Below are 16,723 nucleotides of genomic sequence, written 5' to 3'. Positions count from 1 at the left end.
AATATAGAAAATGACGTGCTACCAAACATGTATGTAACAACTTGGTTAAGAGTTAAGACAACCATTACAATTACATACACCCATACAACGAATTGGTTCGCTTTGAAAAAGGTATGGGAAAATAATATTAAAAAATTTTCAAGTGTTCCTGAAATATCGAATTTTTAGTAATTCTAATCGTTTATTTTAATATATATATATATATATATATATATAATCAACGATTTAAATTATTAAAAATATTAATATTTTAAAAATACTTAAAATTCTTTCAATAATTAATATTTATTTGATAATAATTATGATATTAATATTTATTATGTATAAATTATAGATTATAATTATTAACAAATTATACTTTAAATTAACATTTGAATTCAAAGTTATTGTATATTAAGGTAAAATTTTTATATATTTAAATTTTTAAGTTTTAATATGATATTATTTATATTTTTATTATAAATATTATATTATTTAAATTTTTAAATAACTTTTTTAATTAATTAATATTTATATTTTTTAGTCTTATTCCTTGCTGACTTGAATTATTTATCAAAAATTCAAATAAAAAACTTTCCCATATTTACCAATAATGTAGTCAACTAAAAAAATAATAATAAGAAGTACGGTACAATACTCTTAAATTCATAAGAAACGTTTAAATAATAGCCATTATGATATCATCATATATCCATATCTAAAAGAAAAGGACATAAACAATTCATGACAGCTGAGATTTCTATGAATTATTGTATACAGGAAATCAGATAAGGAAGAAAAGAAAGAAACTTTATTTTAGGGAAAAAAAAAAGAGAATGAATAATGATGCTTAAATTTGTGTGAGGTTATAAGTAACATCACTTATTTTAAAAGTTCCAGTCCAAAATGTCCTATTTGTTTCTTCTTTTCCCTTTACTTTAAAAAATTTGCAATGAGAAAATAAGTTACATAAATAATTGAAATTTCAAAAGAAACAATGAAGGGAGGAGACAAACTAAAAAAAATTTGTTGTGCTCTGTTATTTTTCTCTATATTTCTTTCCATAATATACAATCTTATTTCTTCTCAAATAGTTCATTTTCGTTATTTGCTTTTCAACCATCAAAAAAGGGAAAAAAAAAAAAGGAGTAATGCTGCTTGTCCCAATTCACTTGGCATGTCTTCACAATTTCGTGAGGAAACATCTAATTGTATCCAAAAGTTTTGATGGATATATCCCAAATTATTTGAGTAATTATAAAGATATGAGTAGAAATTATATGCGGCCAGCATTACTCCACCAAGAAATACAAAGTTTATTATTGTGTATATGGATAAAAGTTTACATGTAGTTATTTTTATATAAAATTATTAGTTAAAAATAGTTAGATAATAATTTAATTTAATATATTAAATTATTTAATAATTTTTAATTAATAATTTTACATAAATATAATTGTATATAAATTTTTACTGTTATCCTTCACACTTTCATATTAATAGAGATAAATATAAAATAAGAAATTCGAAATTTTTTTTTAATTATGCTACATATATTATTTATTTTTAATTTAATTAATATTTACTTGCACCAAATTAAAACACTCTGATTACTAATATCTAAATTAGATGTATATGGTCAATGAGTTATAACTCAAATGGCATAGTCTCTCCATATTTATTTAAGAGGTTGCGAGTTCCAGTCTCTTATCTTTGGTATAAAAAAAAAAACTAGATGCATATGGCTATATATATTAATTAGTTGGTTCCTTTGAATATAAATAACACTTCATTAATAGACATAGCTTTAAATATCAGTTATATTTAACATGGTCTTTCATTTAATAAAACAGAAATAAATAATACTTAAAATTCAAAATATTTTGATAAAATTTAAATGATAATCCTTTTGAAAGTATGAATGATCTTTTCATTCATTTAATAAAAATTCAGTTTATGTTACTTTGAAATTAACTATTAATAGTAGAAAAAATGCTAACACGTTTTTTTTTTCCAAAACAAAAAGGAAAAAATTTATAACAAGATCATAAAGTATTTGACAAATTTGGATTAATTTTTAAAATAACTTATAACTTTACTTAACGGAACTTTTTTATATGCTACGTTAGTATTGCCAGAAGAAAAGAGAAAATAAAATTATTGAGTACAGAAATGAGAATAACTTGGCCTTATTTGAGTATTTTGTTATGGTTAGTTACTTTTTAAAATATGTTATGAAGTCTGTTGTAACTGCTTTAGCAGACTTGGGTATATATATAGAAATATCTTATTAATCGGTTGCCTAAAACTATTTTGGATGGCAAGTCACTTTTTGAGATCTTATTTAACCAACTTTCAGATTATAATCACTTAAAGGTTTTTGGTAGTTCATGTTATCCACATTTAAAATCATACAACAAAAATAAGTTTAGTATAGATCACAACAATGCATTTTTTATTGACTATGTTCAAAATCATAAAGGATGTTAGAAACAAGAGAGATATCTGAGAAAAGTGTGTTGTGTATTATTCAGCTTGATCAAATATACAATATACAAGGGGTATTTATAGGTGCTAGATGAATCAACGCTGCTTGATGTGGAGGCTCACACTTATAAGATGAGAGACCCATTTACTTGACACCTTAAGGTTTTGAGTTGGATGTGGTGTCTTCTCATCTTATGTTCTCTCACTTGATTCCTCCTCGAAGTCTCCCTGATTGTTGAGAGCTCTCTCCATGGTTAACCCAACAAAGAGATGAGAATCGAGAAAACATGTGGTGCTCCCAAAAGACAACATGACGAGATATACGAATACATTTAGAGAGAGGATCCCAACAACGATAACCCTTGTGTTCAGTGCCATAACCAAGAAAACAACACATACGAGCCCGAGGTTCAAGTTTACTATGTTCATGTGGCTGAAGAAGAACAAAACATACACAACCGAAAACTCGAAGAGAACTATAATCTGGGGAAGTATGATAAAGACGCTCAAAGGGAGTAACATTACCAAGAACAGAAGAAGGGAGTCTATTGATAACATGAACAGCAGTAAGAACAACTTCACCCCAAGTACGCTCAAGACACGAAGAGGAAATGAGCATTGCACGGACGGAGTCAAGAATGTGACGGTGTTTGCGTTCAACTCTACCATTTTGTTGAGATGTACCAGGACAAGAAAACTCAGACAAAATACCCTGTTCTGCAAGAAAGGCTAATAGTTTGGAATCACGGTATTTCATAGCATTATCACGTCAGAAAACCTTAATGACCTTGGAAAACTAAGTTTTAATCATAGTAGCAAAGTTGATATAGATCTGAGGTAACTCATGGCGATTAGTCATCAAATAAACCCAAGTAAAACGGGAATAATCATCAACGAAAACGACAAAGTATCGAGCTCCGCCCATAGAGGCAGTGGGAGCGGGGCCCCAAACATCAGAGTAAATGAGATCAAAAGGAGAGCAAGTAAGAGATGAATTATTGTGAAAAGATAAGGCAGGTTGTTTGGCAATTTGACAAGAAATGCAATCAAAAGATTCATTTGGAATCTGACCTAAAACACCCTGAGATACAAGAGGATGCAGTTTTCCTAAGGAGGTGTGGACAAGACGCTGATGCCATAAGTGGAGGGTAGAGAGAGAAGAAGCAGCACAGAGATTTGGTACAGGAGGAATATGAAGATTCTCGAGTTCAAACAACCTTCCGACCTTACGTCCAGTCCCGATGATTTGTCCCATCCGAGGATCCTGTACACGACAACCAGAAACAGAAAAAGTGACTTCAAAACTCAGATCAACAAGTTGACCAACAGAAATAAGATTGAAGTTTAATTTGGGAATATAATAAGTATCAGGAAGATTAAGAGTTGACTAGGATATAGAACCCTTGTGTGTTGCATGCAAGAGGGAGCCATTTGCATTATTGACAGAAGATCCATTTGTAGTGGTAGACATGGACGAGAAAATATTACACAACGGAGACATGTGATTAAAGCAACCCGAGTCAAAGTACCATTTAGAATTACCTGGAGATGTGGAAAAAGCAGCAGGGGTATTACCAGAAACAGAGAGAAGACGCTGAAGAAGAGATGCAATATCAGAAAGAGAGACAGGAGACGAGTTAAGTGGACTAGGACGTGGTGGGCGAGTAGAACAGGCAGTAATTAAATGTCCCGAGAGCTTGCAGTAACGGCAGAACAATTGTGAACAATGGTAGCTAAGATGACCTTTCTAGTGGCATGTGTGACATTCAACAAAAGGATAGTCGGCGAAGAAGTGCCCAAAACGGTTACAGTTTCGACAGAATTTACCCTTGCTGTCGGTGGCAGTAAAAATATCTGGCTTTTCCATGATAGCAGTCACAAAGATCAAAGAGAGGAGAGAAAACGGCAACTTCGGAGCAGAAAATGAGAAATCGGAGTGCAAAATTGGAAAGAGCTCACCAAAAAACCCTAGGGAGGGTCCCGCATGTCTGCCACGTCAGCGACACGTTAGTAGGGACGTCAGTGCCACGTCAGCGAAGCAGTGACACGTGGCAGTCCGTGAGAGGGCGAGGAGGACAGGCTGGTGACCAGGTGGATGGCGGGTCAACCAGAGACCGGGTCGGGTTGAGGCGCGGGTTCGCGGATCGCGGTGGAAGCTGGCTGCGCGACACGTGGAGGCTCCAGGGACGTGCGATCGAGGCCAAGATCGGACGGCTACTAAACCATCTGGGATGAGGAACAATGGAGGTAGTCAGGGAGGTTCCGGCGGCGCGTCTGGTGGCTTCAGGCGACGATTCCGGCGGTGTTGGAATCCTGACAGAGAGACGAACACGATGATGGTGAAGGTGACGAACCAAAGCGTCGAAAACAGAACGAAAACGAGAGCAAAGTAGCACTGTCGGAAGAGGAAAAGAAGAAGGCTATGAACAAATATTCATTGAAAAAAATTTTAGACTCTTGATACCATGTTAGAAACAAGAGAGATATCTGAGAAAAGTGTGTTGTGTATTATTCAGCTTGATCAAATGTACAATATACAAAGAGTATTTATAGGTGCTAGATGAATCAACGTAATAAATACATAGAATCGTACAATTAATATACAGATATGCTATAAATATAAACGATACTAATACGATACTAATTGATCTAATTGATTCTAATGATTCTCTAACAAAAGATATAAGTGTCTCTCTCCCTCTGACAAAATTTATATATCTAAAAATATACTTTTTGATGAACATATTTTTTCATTTACTATTTTATTTTTTTTACGTGATACTACTTTTAATATTGATTTTATCCATTAATACTTGTGATCAACATATACCAAGATTATGTATTAATACTAATTCTCAAGTTCTTCAACAGTCTATGTCTTATGTCAACAGAAACTCTGGTACTAATAGTTCTCATAATATAATTAAAAATGATAAAGTCTCTCTACATTCTGCATACAACACTAAAACAATATCTATTGCTCTTACCATACCTCATTGGAAGAGGAATATAAGGCTTTAATGAGGAATCAAATATGGAGTTTGGTCCAACCACCAAAAGATGCTAAAATCATAGGTTGTAAGTGGGTCTTTGCTGTCAAGAAACTTTCAAATGATGAGTATTTTGTGATGGTTAGTTACTTTTTAAAGTGTGTTACTTGTGAAGTCTGTTATAACTGTCGGGTATATATATGGAACAGAGTTGTGTAACTAGGACTAAGTCAGTATAAAATTCTTCACGTTTCAATATTAATAATTCTTACTAATTTTCTCTTAGTAATGATTGCTATTATTGGTTCAAAAATCATGAATTTTCAATGTGTTATTTTTTAATTTTAAAATACACAAATATTATTCTTTTTTAGTGATGAAAATAATATTTTTTTTGAGAAGAAGGAGATGAAAAAGTGGGTGCACCAATAAAATTCCAAACCAGTCATTACTACTTATTGAGTGCGAAGCTAACAAAAAAGAAAAGAAATTATTATAATTGTGTAGAAAAGTATCAAATTTTGTTTGATTTGGGTTCCATATTAGTGGCATGGTTGAGAGTTTGTTGAGCATCATTATCCATGCCAAGGGTGAAGAGACAAGCTGCTTGAAGATACAAAGCAGTGAGCCATTGAGGAGACACTGTTTGGGCTTGCATTGCATCTTCTAATGCTTCTTCTCCTTTCTCTTTCATCAAATATGATAAGCACCTCCTTGCATACACTGTTGGTGATACCATTGTGCCTCCATCTATGAACTGATCCATTCAAAATTAAACATAGTAAGTTTGTTACCAAAATTAAATAAGAGTGAATATTTGGAGCATCAAGGTAGCCAATTGAATGAACTTAATTCATCCTAAAAAATTAATGAATAATGTTATACATTCAAGTTTTTTTTATGAACCGAGTCCAATCAAATTAAACCATAAGACTAACAGATTTTTGTTATATTAGAACAACTTAGTTAACAAAAAGACTTAGATGTATAGCATTATTCAAAACTAATTTAAAAAAGGAAAAGTCATCGGTAAAAATCACATGCTTTTCACATGACTTGTGTGTGAACAAACCAAATAGCAATTCAAATTGTCACACATGTTATTGGAATTTGGCCTATTACATCGCCTGATGATAAATTATCTTATTGAATTGTTTGGATGATCTAAAAAAATTACTTCTCAGATAAGTAAAAATATTATTTAAACTACTAAATTACTCATTTAACGAATTACTTAATACCCTATCACAATTATCATTACATCCATTAATTAGTTTGGAAGTGGTTGTTTAAAAAAATCACTACTTTTATATGACATGACCCATAATTAATGAGTCTCAATCCTTTTATTAGTACAAAATTTTAAAGAAGCAAATTCATTTCTTTTAGATAATAATATTCAAAGGGATTCAAGCTCCTATTAGTCATTGATGCAGAAACAACATTGTGCATGAACACAGAGGGAACTTACTTGAGTATAGCAGTTAATGGCAGTGGCAAAGTCCTTAGCTCGAAAAGCAGTATCTCCATGCTTCTTCAAATTCAAGGTCTCCTGCATTTGACTGGTCCATAATTGAAATGAAAGCTGCAATTCCACAATAAACAATTTAGTGGTTTCAGCCCACTCCAATTATTCGGCCTAGCCCAAACTACTTGATTGGGTTTGGGTTCTGAAATTTCATTCTAAAATTTGATCTATAATCAAATAATTCTTTAAAAGAATTCATTTTAAGAAATAAATAATGATAATATTGTAAACCATGTGATTCCATAAAATTTTATAGGAATTAGATATTGTTACTACCTAATTAATACTTTCCTTCTTTTATTATATATTATTTTCAAATTATTCTCAATAGAAAAAAAATTATTTTATCATCATAAAAACTAAAATAATGAGAATAAGGAGTAAATTGAAAAACTTTAGCAAAGAGGGAGAGATAATAATTAATATCACTTTATCATTTTAGAATCAATGATTAAAGATTTATTTTTAAGTTTTTTTAAATTTAAAAATTAATTTTAGTTAACGAGAGGTGACAATTTTAGTTAAGAATATTAGCATCCTGTAATTTTATAGGATACATAGTAAATTAATAATTCTTTTATTATTATTATTATTAGAACCTAATCAATTGATTTGACCGAATTAACTGAAAATCAATCATCAAACTGGTTTAATTTAGGGTAAAATCAATTGTCAATAAACTGATAAAAAAAATTAAACCACTTACCCTGAACTTTTTAATGATTAATTAATTTAAAATAATTAACAAAAAATTATTTTTTCTAAAAAGATATATATTATGTACATAATAATATATTATTTTATTATATCTAATTCAACTCTAGTTGAATCTCATTTAAATATTTAAATTTTTGAATTTTTTTAATTTTTTGTTGGTTTGATTTTTCAAAACATTGATTATTATATCTTGAGTTGTTTTTTGATATAAAAAGTTTATAACTTCTAAAAAAAAAAAATCTAATTTGAACCGATAGTAAAAACTAATTTTGATTTTTGAGTCAAATTTGAGTTTTAGTTTAACCCTAATTTGAGCCAAACCCGGGTTGAAGTGAAGATGGAGGATCAAACACTCAAACCTCATTGGAAATTCCTTCATCATCTTTGTAACCAATCTTCTCTAATATTTCATGTATGGCAGTAAGGTCCACTCTTAAACAAGCTTCCCCAAAAGGTGTCAATGCCAATTGCTTTGTTGAGGATAATGTAGTTTCATGCTTCAGACCCATCAGAACATATGAGGGAACCTGCTCATATACATTAAAAATTAGTTATTAATCAATCACAATGTATAAAAATATGTATTTAATATTTTATAAAAAAAATTATTATACTATTGTATACAAATTTATTTATTCATTTATTACAAGTTTAATTATTTTACTACGATAGATTTAATTATTTTTTGCTAATTATTTAGTTGTAATATATATATATACACACAAATTAAATACATATAAAAATATATTTTTAATGTATATTGATATTTTTATTAACAATAGTTGTTTTGTTTTCTTTCACATTCATCGACCATAAAAGTTAATATCATCATACTAGAATAATTTATAATCAATCAATCGAACCCAAAAATAAAAAATAAAATAAAAAACCAAAAATTGAACAAACTAAAACAATTGAAATACTGAATTTTTGCCTTGTTTTACCGATTCGTTTTGGTTTTCGATTTTAAAATTAAAAACCTCTCACTAAACCAAATCGATAAAAAATGTGTAAAATATCCAAAACTACCTTACTTAAATTAAACCTATCCGATCCCTAACATCATACTAATAAGAATTTAGTGATTAGATTAGGCGCATGTAAACATTTGCAGCTAATTTTTTTGGTAAATGTGAGATGGGTGATATTTAACATGATAATTTTCAGTATTTTTTTAAATTATGAAAAATACAGAAATTAGACCATAGAAATTATTGAACTTGATTTTTATACTTTAATTTTTTTTAATTAGATATCAGAATGTCCAATTTCATACATTGGAGAGTCCAATTTTTATGCCCCACAAATAAAAAGATTCAATTTTTGTACCTCTTATAAATTGAAGAGTCTAATTTTTATATTCCAAATTAAATAATGTCACATTTAAAAATAATACCCCAATAATTTATAATCTTAAAAAATATTATTGTCATTCTCATATAAAAAATAAAAAGTGAACATTTGCATATATAATAGCAAATATATGTAAACACTATCTTGTACTTTAACTAAGAAATCTTAAATTTAAATCTTAAAAATTATAAATTTTTTTTATCAATATATATATGTATAATCAAGAATATTTAAGAACAAAAATTTGTCCACTAAAACTTCTCTCATTCTCGTTATATACAGTAGATGATGAAATAAAGATGCGTGATATATAACATCATTTTATCTGAATGTAACTTAATGCCTAAGTTATTAATTAATGCTGTTCAGAAACCATGAAAGAAGTGAAATATTTCGAGAGAAATAGGCTTATTATAATAGAAGACAACATCTTATAAAATAATATATCTATATATCAACCATAAAAACAAATAGGATTTAAGAATATTGTTGGTATATATATTATATATTACTAATTTTAGTACTAAAATATATCACGAGTCACTTTTTTTTTTGTTGTAATTCAAATCAAATTTTTTTACTAAAATTCTGATTTTTCTAGCCAACAGAAATTTGTCTTTTACTATCTTTTTGTAAAAATAATTTAATTTTATAAATTTTTTCTAACATAATATATAATGTTAAGACAAAAATTCACATAATTTTAAAAGATTTATATTTCTATAAATATTATTATGGATAAAAACACTAATATACTATATACAGAAATAATATTTATACACAAAAATTAATTACTATATATTTGTGTGTAAATATTGATGTAATTTAATTCATTTTGAGTGGGTGAATGTGTAAGTAGTACCTCTGATTGTTTGTGAAGTGAGATGAGAGAAGCAACAAGAGACTTAGCATTTGGCCTCTCACGAGGTTCATACTGCAAACAACGAGAAGCCAAACGAACCAACTCTGTTCCATCATCTTTTGAGAAATGACCCTCCAACGCTGAATCCATTAACATCAAGAAATTCTTCCCCCGAATAAGGTCAAGTGCCTGCAAATTTGATGATTACAAAATCAATTTCTCTCTTAATTAAGAATGACTCAAATGATTTTCTTTTGAAATTAAAAGCAAACTTACATGGCTTGGGGGAATATGTTTACCACTCAAGAGATCAAGCAACAATGTTCCAAAACTATAAACCACACTCTCTGGGGTCACTCTCCCTGCATATATATAAACCAAGAAGGTTCGTTATTACAATTATTGTAAGATTTCAAGCATATAAAGAGTGGTTCCATCAATAGATTATACCGGTCCTTAGATACTCAGGAGGGGTGAAAGCCAAATTAGTGCTGTAACTCTTGCCATCTCTGCTGTTCTTCATGAGGCCAAAGCAAGACAACCTAGGATTACCATCCTGGTCAAACAAGATTCTATAGGCATTCAGATCATGATACAAACCCCTTCCTTTACTTGTGCAATACTCTAGAGCTTGAGCTAAGTAGAATGCCACCCTCAACCTCATTGCCCATTTCATTGGCTCTCTCTCCCCTGCATCCCATCCATAATCAACCAAATAATAAAAAATGGTTTTCCTACAAAAAATAAGAAATATTAAAGAAAAAGAATAAGGTACAATGAAAGAGATGTTTGGCAAGTGTTTCATGGGGCATGAACTCAGCCACTAGAAGCCTCTCTTCCCCTTCATAGCAATAACCAATCAAATTCGCCAAACGTTCACTTCTAAGGCTCCCCACTTGCCTTGCTTCTTCCTGCACCACATTATTCATTTTTATATATAGATAATTGATATGAGTAAGAGAGAAGTAGTTGTTGTTGCTAACGAACAAGGAATTGGCGAGAATCGGGCCAAGCAAACTTGTTGAAGCGTTTAATGGCGATCCAATTTCCATTTTGAAGCTTCCCTTTGTAGACCACATTGGGAGCCTTCTCTCCATGCTCAGACACTATGTTCTCCGAACTGAAACCGTTTGTTGCACCCTTCAGTTCCTCCAACTTGAACTCACACAACTCCTTTTCACTCTTTCCACCATTTTCTGCAACAAAATCACATCTTTCAAGGCCCACAAACATTTCCATACATTTCTCAATCATAAGAAACTAACCTTGGTCGGGGGATTCAAGGACACATGGTTTGAGGTTCGAGTGGAACCAGCAAAAAGAGAATTTGGAGCAACGAGCTCCCATCTATATGAGCAAGCTAAGGAAGAGGAGGAGGAGGAGGAGGGTGATGGTGATGAATATGGCTAAATGATCATGGAGTGCTTATTATTGTTGATGAGAACGCATGCATTTTGGTGTTATGATTCTTCTGTTTGAGAATAAATGGAAATAGTTTATGTGACGATTCAAAAAAGGTTTCTACCTAGTGCTACTTATCTACTTTTAGGTTGTTTCAAGAACTCATATATTTCAAATTTCAAAAATATTATTTATATATTAAATTTAACCACTAAAATTTGTTATTATGTATTCTTAAACTCATTTTTAATATGTATTTGTATTTCAATATATAATTTATACTAGAAATTGATTTTAATGTATGTGTAACAATGTAACATGATTATTGGAAAGAGGAAGGTTAGAAACCAGCAGGTTTTGTAATTTGTAACCATCAATCAGTCATGATTAGTATTTTTAATAGTGTGAGATTATATCTAAAGATATAAGATTATTCACTTTTTTTATTGGTTAAGTACCAGTTAAATTTTAATAAAATTGCTGACCTCCTAAATTTTCTCTTTTTAAAAATTCATAGTCTAATGTCAATTTTTTGTTATGTGTGAAATTAAAAAATTAAAAATAAAAAACTTACACATAATTGAATAATGTAAAAATTTGTATAGTCACAAAATGATGTTAACAAATAGTCAAATACATTGCAAAATATATATACACCAAGTTACCAATATCAATTTATTTTTGAAATAATAGACAATAAAAAGATTTAATGATCGTTAATCGTTATGGTCATATGCAAATAAAAAGTTGTCTTATTAACAGGAATATATAGCTTGAATCTTAGACAAATTACATCCATATGACAGATCTTCAATTCAGATCTTCTTATAGTTTCCTTCCTACCCAGCATTCACATGTAAAAAATAAAATAAAAATAAAAAAAAAACAAAATAATATTCTTGTTTATTTTTATTTAGCCTTTCTCTTTGAAATGGAAACTTTTTTTTATGGTTAAATTGTAAAGGGATAAAGGGCTTTTGCTGCCATTATTAACTTTTCGGTTTGAGCTTTTTGCTTTTACTGCTTTCTCATCATTTTGCTTAAAATTTACTAAAAGCGAATTTTTTTTAAAAAAGTAATATTTTTGTGTGTGTCTATATATATATATATATATATAATCAAGAAGGAATATACTTTTTGTTTGGAGAATAATCATTTCTCATTTACTGACTGACAACTAAACCAAAGAAGTATTTGATCTTATATATTGGTGTTTAGTTAATTCAAGTGATTCAATACTTATTATTTATAAAGAAACTCAAATTTATATTTCAACAAATAAAAAATGATAATGGAAAAAAATATATATCTTTACTTTCGAACTTATTATTTAGTATTTGATTTTCTTATATGTTTTATTCAAGTATAAGGAGGTATTTGACTCTTGTCCCTTTTTAAATTAGGGGTGTATATTATCCGATCCAACTTGAAGATCCGGTCTGGACCCAAATATTTTGGAGTTAATTTAGTGTGATTTTATTGGGTTTAAAACCATATAAAAATCTTAAAATAGACTCGATTACTATTTAGGATTAGGTACAGGCCGTATTTGGCTTCACACGACCTATGTATATTCTAGAAGACTAAAAAATGTATATATGTTTTAAATTAATTCCAATATTATGTTATATTAATTATAAACTTATTGTTTTATTTTTAATCATACTTGTTAAATTAAGAAATAGATCAAAGAAGCATAAAATTAAAGTTTATGGACAAATTCAAATTTAAATATGGTTATCAACTTCTCTGTAACAAGTATTTTTTTTCTTTATAAATGAGTATATTATAATTTTTTTACTTAAAATTTATCAAGATCCGGACTTTATCCGGTCCAAACCTGATTTTAGTGTAGATTTCATTGGGTCTAGAATCGGATAAATGTCTCAAAAATAGATCCGGTTATCACTTAGAATTAGATCCGAATCAAGACGAACCTAGTTTTACTCAACCCATGTGCACTCCTACTCCAAGTATCTCATAACTCATAAGAGTAATTTTTAATTTTACGCTTTTTTTTTAACTAAAAAAGAGAAAACTTTATATCTACAATTCAAGTTAAATTACTAGAGAGTCTAGCTAATGTAATTTAAATAATGATGTTTTATGTCAAAGATACAAGCTAAGTAAAGAAAACTAGTTTATCATTAATTTTAAAATTTAAGATTCCAATATATCATAAATTAAGAAAGTGATTCTTATTTGTGAAGGATAAGAAACCATTGTTGGCACAAATTACAGGTTGTATGGTTTCTTAGGTTCGGATGATTGGGCCACAGAATATGAAATCACATGTCAGTTTCTGGCTTTTTGTATTTATGTGGGAACTATTCTTGTTTCATGGTTATACAAGAATCAGCCCACGATTAATAGGTATTCAACTCAAGCTGAATTTAGGAGTTTACCTTTATGTGAGACAGAGAGTGTGGATAAAGAATATGCTGCTGGAATTATTTAAGGTTTATCTATAAACAACACCTAATAATATTGAGTTAAGATTTTAAATACAGACACTTTAATCTTTAAAATATTTTAATAATTTATCGCCGTTAAATAATACAATCTTCCTTAATCCCAAAGCTCACCCTCCCAAGGTAGTCTCCATCCTCTCCCTTCATCCAATCTTCCTACAATTTTAATTGATGAAAAATACAAAAAAGGACATGGTATCATAGTCAAGTCAACACTACCTTCTAAGAGTGAAAAACTAAAAGTAATGATAAGAGATAAGAGAACCTCTTAACTTTTCTGCTGCTTCTTTTTTCCGGTCTCCATTATCAACGCCACCACCATGAAAGCCACACCCACCGCCGTAACAAGCTTTGCCCTTTCCTCCACTAATTCCAAGACATAAACTTGCTATCTCCTCCTCACACGACCCAATAACCCATTCGGATTAAGATTTTTTAAAGTAAAAAAATTGATAAAGTAGTAAAATAAAGAATTAATAAAACACACATTTTATGAAAGGAAAAGTATACGGAAACAAAAGCTTACCAGCTAAAAACTAAATAAAACCACATTAATTTATATTAATTATTAATTTTAAATTTTTTAAATTTAAAATTTAAAAAATTTAAAAGTGATTAAGTAAACCTAATTAAAACCTATAAAAATCTTCTTCTTCTCTCTCACATTAACCTACCCACCTCCAACAATCACACGCAGACCTCTCTCTTTCAGCAATGCTGCTGGAAGCGCCAGCAACTTTCATGCTCTCCGCGACGCCCTCAACAAGCGCATATAAAGTTTAACTTCTTGAAACCCTGCATCTGTTGTTTTGATTGCCTTATCAGATAAAAAGGGACCTAACTTAATGCAGAAATCATCAGTGCCATTGCATCTCCAGTTCAGCACGACATTTAGAGGCTGCTCTCTGGTAATTTCTTCAAGGATTTCACAAAATCTTTCCCCTTGATAAACACCAATGCCTTCGGTTGTTGTGTTATCTTTATAAAGGTATGGACTGCATGCTTTGGACAGGACATGTGAGGTGGCAAATTTGTATTTCGCTGACTTTCCCAATTGTGATGATATGCAAATCAGATCAAAATATTTAGGATTTGATAGGGGGTTCACACTTCTTAACTCTCCATTGATGATCCTGTTTGTTAATGTGAATGTCATGAATTATAAAAAAACATTCTTTAATATGAAAAAAACATCCTAATACTTAACAAAAGAAACATATAATTATATTTTAGCAAAAAATAATTAAAAATCTATAAAATTTAAAAAAATATGAAATTCTTAAAGAAATAGAGACATTTATATTTGCAATACAAAAAAATTCGAAAAATATATAAAAGAACATTCATTTAATATGAAAAAGAAACATTCTTATACTTAATAAAAGCACCATCCATATATATTAACTCGTAGAGATTTTAGATTCATCCAAAGATATTTGGTTAGTTTTTGACTAATACCCTTTTGGTTCCTAGCATTGCTCTTTATGAAAATTACAAAATCAATAATCATTAATCTTTCACTTTATCATTTTACCAACTTTCTCACTTTAAAATATTCAAATTCAACCCATTCACCTTGCCCCATCCTCCAAAACTCATCTTCCCCTTCCCCTTCCCCACTGCCACAACCACTGACTCCCACCATAACTGCCACCATTTCTAGCAGGTAGAAGGAAGTTGCTGTTGAAATCGTGAAATAGCAACTCGAGAATCGCTACCTCTTTGTCGGCATCAACTACAACTCACCCTGAAGCAATTTCAGGAAGGCTTGTCTTGATAATTGATTAATGCCCAAAACTTTTGTTTTGATGATTGTTTTATGTCCAAAACTTTAGTTTTGATAATTGTTTTATGCCCAATCTTGTTCTATGTTATGTCATATAAAAATCTATTTGATTTGTTAGAAATCATTCATATCTTAGGATTTGATGAGATGGTAAGGGTATTGTGGAGGATTGGTGGCATGAAATGATTTGGAATGGAGGGCAGGAACTAATTTTCCCAACTAGCTTACGTGTGACTGTGTGAGTTAACGTCCAGCTCAACATTTTTTGTTATTGACTTAACGAAAAGTGTTGATCGAGGATTGTATTGGGTAATGGATATAAATGTTGGGGATGAAATTGTGTAGTAAAATTCTCTAGGGACAATAGACTTCATAATAAGCAGTGCTAATAACTCTCTTTCCTACATTCAGTAATATCACAGTTTTAGAATGGTTTTCTTTCAACTCTTTTCTTTTTCCTCAACCACCTTCATCTCGTTTGTTTTCAATCAATCAAGAGCCTAGTGTTCTGCTTTCTTGCTGTGAAAGTCATCGAGTGAATCTTGATATAATTAGCATGGGCAAGGTTGTTGAATTAATTAGGCAATTTTATGTGTATAAATTGATAATCATGTCAGGTGATATTTAAAGACTAATTCATGACTTTTGTCAAATGGATGACTATAAATTTGAACACACAACGGGTAAGTCAGTGACCTTTGTATTAAAAGAAAAATTCTTTCGTGTTCATCAAGTGGGGCATATATAATACTCTCTTAACACTTGAAAATTTTAAAAGGAGCATTCTTTTTCTTTTTGGGCACCATCGGCCAATCCGTGCATGAAATTCATTGCTAAAACAATTAAAAAGAAAAAAATTAACTAAAGAAATCATTAATTACGGTAATTTATTTAATTATTTTTTAGTACTAATCATAAATATCTTTTTGAGTACTCATTATTCTTTGAGTAATTACCCAAATCAATCCCTAAAATTTTAAAAATAGGACACTTTAGTCCCTCAACTTTTGACATACACAAAATTTTTTTCAAATTTAACTTCAGTAGATAAATCAGTCCTTGACCTTGTTTTTTCGTCAATAATAAACAAAAAATATTGACATAGAAGTTTGGACTAATACACATGACAATCAGTTATCCACATGGACA

At 30.0% G+C, this 16,723-nt stretch overlaps 1 protein-coding gene across 1 annotated transcript; it reads right to left on the bottom strand.

The window, feature by feature from the left end:
* Positions 1-5,865: 5,865 nt before the first annotated feature.
* Positions 5,866-11,404, bottom strand: LOC130961498 (serine/threonine-protein kinase BSK6-like). Its single transcript, XM_057887428.1, has 9 exons — positions 11,182-11,404; positions 10,904-11,112; positions 10,692-10,827; positions 10,367-10,606; positions 10,193-10,278; positions 9,917-10,105; positions 8,061-8,228; positions 6,928-7,041; positions 5,866-6,213 (listed from the first exon to the last, which is right to left on the bottom strand). Exons 1-9 carry the CDS (start codon positions 11,261-11,263, stop codon positions 5,971-5,973), a joined length of 1,467 nt encoding a protein of 488 aa, XP_057743411.1. The 5' UTR covers positions 11,264-11,404; the 3' UTR covers positions 5,866-5,970.
* Positions 11,405-16,723: the final 5,319 nt, after the last annotated feature.

The sequence above is a fragment of the Arachis stenosperma genome, chromosome 2, assembly GCF_014773155.1.
Source record: "Arachis stenosperma cultivar V10309 chromosome 2, arast.V10309.gnm1.PFL2, whole genome shotgun sequence".
NCBI classification, from domain to species: Eukaryota; Viridiplantae; Streptophyta; class Magnoliopsida; order Fabales; family Fabaceae; genus Arachis; species Arachis stenosperma.
This window is presented reverse-complemented; position numbering and strand designations above follow the sequence as displayed.